Source organism: Lepeophtheirus salmonis, unplaced genomic scaffold (genome assembly GCF_016086655.4).
Source record: "Lepeophtheirus salmonis unplaced genomic scaffold, UVic_Lsal_1.4 unplaced_contig_18484_pilon, whole genome shotgun sequence".
Lineage (NCBI taxonomy): Eukaryota > Metazoa > Arthropoda > Copepoda > Siphonostomatoida > Caligidae > Lepeophtheirus > Lepeophtheirus salmonis.
This window is the reverse complement of record NW_027292893.1, coordinates 1-1,608: the sequence shown is the minus strand read 5'-3', so window position 1 is coordinate 1,608 and position 1,608 is coordinate 1. Positions and strand designations below refer to the sequence as shown.

At 33.5% G+C, this 1,608-nt stretch overlaps 1 protein-coding gene across 1 annotated transcript; it reads right to left on the bottom strand.

Annotated features, from left to right (window-relative positions):
- Positions 1–5: 5 nt before the first annotated feature.
- LOC121131138 (uncharacterized) lies at positions 6–1,531 on the bottom strand (the record flags this gene model as incomplete). The annotated part of the gene is made up of 8 exons (XM_040726676.2): positions 1,393–1,531; positions 1,240–1,337; positions 976–1,185; positions 793–909; positions 579–722; positions 427–522; positions 162–371; positions 6–94 (listed from the first exon to the last, which is right to left on the bottom strand). Coding segments are annotated over exons 2-8 (945 nt in total), but the record flags the coding sequence as incomplete, so codon positions are not given.
- Positions 1,532–1,608: the final 77 nt, after the last annotated feature.

The following is a 1,608-nucleotide window of genomic DNA, read 5'->3' as shown; positions in this document are numbered from 1 at the left end:
CTACAATAGATCTTTGCATAACTGCTTGAACATTTCCCATGCCTTTTATATCTCTCACACAGTTGTTGAGAGAGTATATCTTCACATTTTGCTCCTATATTATAATTATGAATATAGTTGAGACTACTTTTGATGTATTTTAGAACAAAGCCAATACTCACTGCATACTTGACAAGTTAGTTTACAATATGTCCTCATAAAATATCCACTGCATCCGTATTGTCTTTTAAAATCTTCACAAACCTTTGAGGCAAAGTTATCTTTGCAAGCTGGCTTACATATCCTACAAGTTTTTGCGCATTCAGCCCTTGTTTTGGAATCATGACAATAACGTGTTCTTGAGGCACAATCTCTTGCTTCATCTCGACATTCTGCAAATAAATCATTGTTTTTTTTTTTGTTTTTTTTTTCCATTTATACTTTTACCGCATATTTGGCACGTTTTTTTGCACTGACAATTCCAATTTGGGTTTGGACAATGATCCATGTGTTGAGCACAATCATTTCTTTTATCGGCGCATCCTACGAATGATTTTTGAAAGTTAATTCAGATCGAAAGTGTTTAAATTATTTCTTACCACAAACACCGCATGTCTTTTGACAATTTCTGTATTCATCTTTTTTTGGACAATTGTGTATATTACAATGATTGGAAATATCTCTACATACAGTTGTTGGAGGTTTAGGTGGTCTTGTTGCTGGTGCAGGTGGCTGAGTTACATCTACAGGTAAAGCAAAAATACACAAAAAAAAATCGTTAAGCTTAAATATGCTAGTTTTCACTTTTCTTACCATTGCATAAACCACAAGTCTTTCTACAATAGATCTTTGCATAACTGCTTGAACATTTCCCATGCCTTTTATATCTCTCACACAGTTGTTGAGAGAGTATATCTTCACATTTTGCTCCTATATTATAATTATGAATATAGTTGAGACTACTTTGATGTATTTTAGAACAAAGCCAATACTCACTGCATACTTGACAAGTTAGTTTACAATATGTCCTCATAAAATATCCACTGCATCCGTATTGTCTTTTAAAATCTTCACAAACCTTTGAGGCAAAGTTATCTTTGCAAGCTGGCTTACATATCCTACAAGTTTTTGCGCATTCAGCCCTTGTTTTGGAATCATGACAATAACGTGTTCTTGAGGCACAATCTCTTGCTTCATCTCGACATTCTGCAAATAAATCATTGTTTTTTTTTTGTTTTTTTTTTCCATTTATACTTTTACCGCATATTTGGCACGTTTTTTTTGCACTGACAATTCCAATTTGGGTTTGGACAATGATCCATGTGTTGAGCACAATCATTTCTTTTTATCGGCGCATCCTACGAATGATTTTGAAAGTTAATTCAGATCGAAAGTGTTTAAATTATTTCTTACCACAAACACCGCATGTCTTTTGACAATTTCTGTATTCATCTTTTTTTGGACAATTGTGTATATTACAATGATTGGAAATATCTCTACATACAGTTGTTGGAGGTTTAGGTGGTCTTGTTGCTGGTGCAGGTGGCTGAGTTACATCTACAGGTAAAGCAAAAATACACAAAAAAATCGTTAAGCTTAAATATGCTAGTTTTCACTTTTCTTACCATT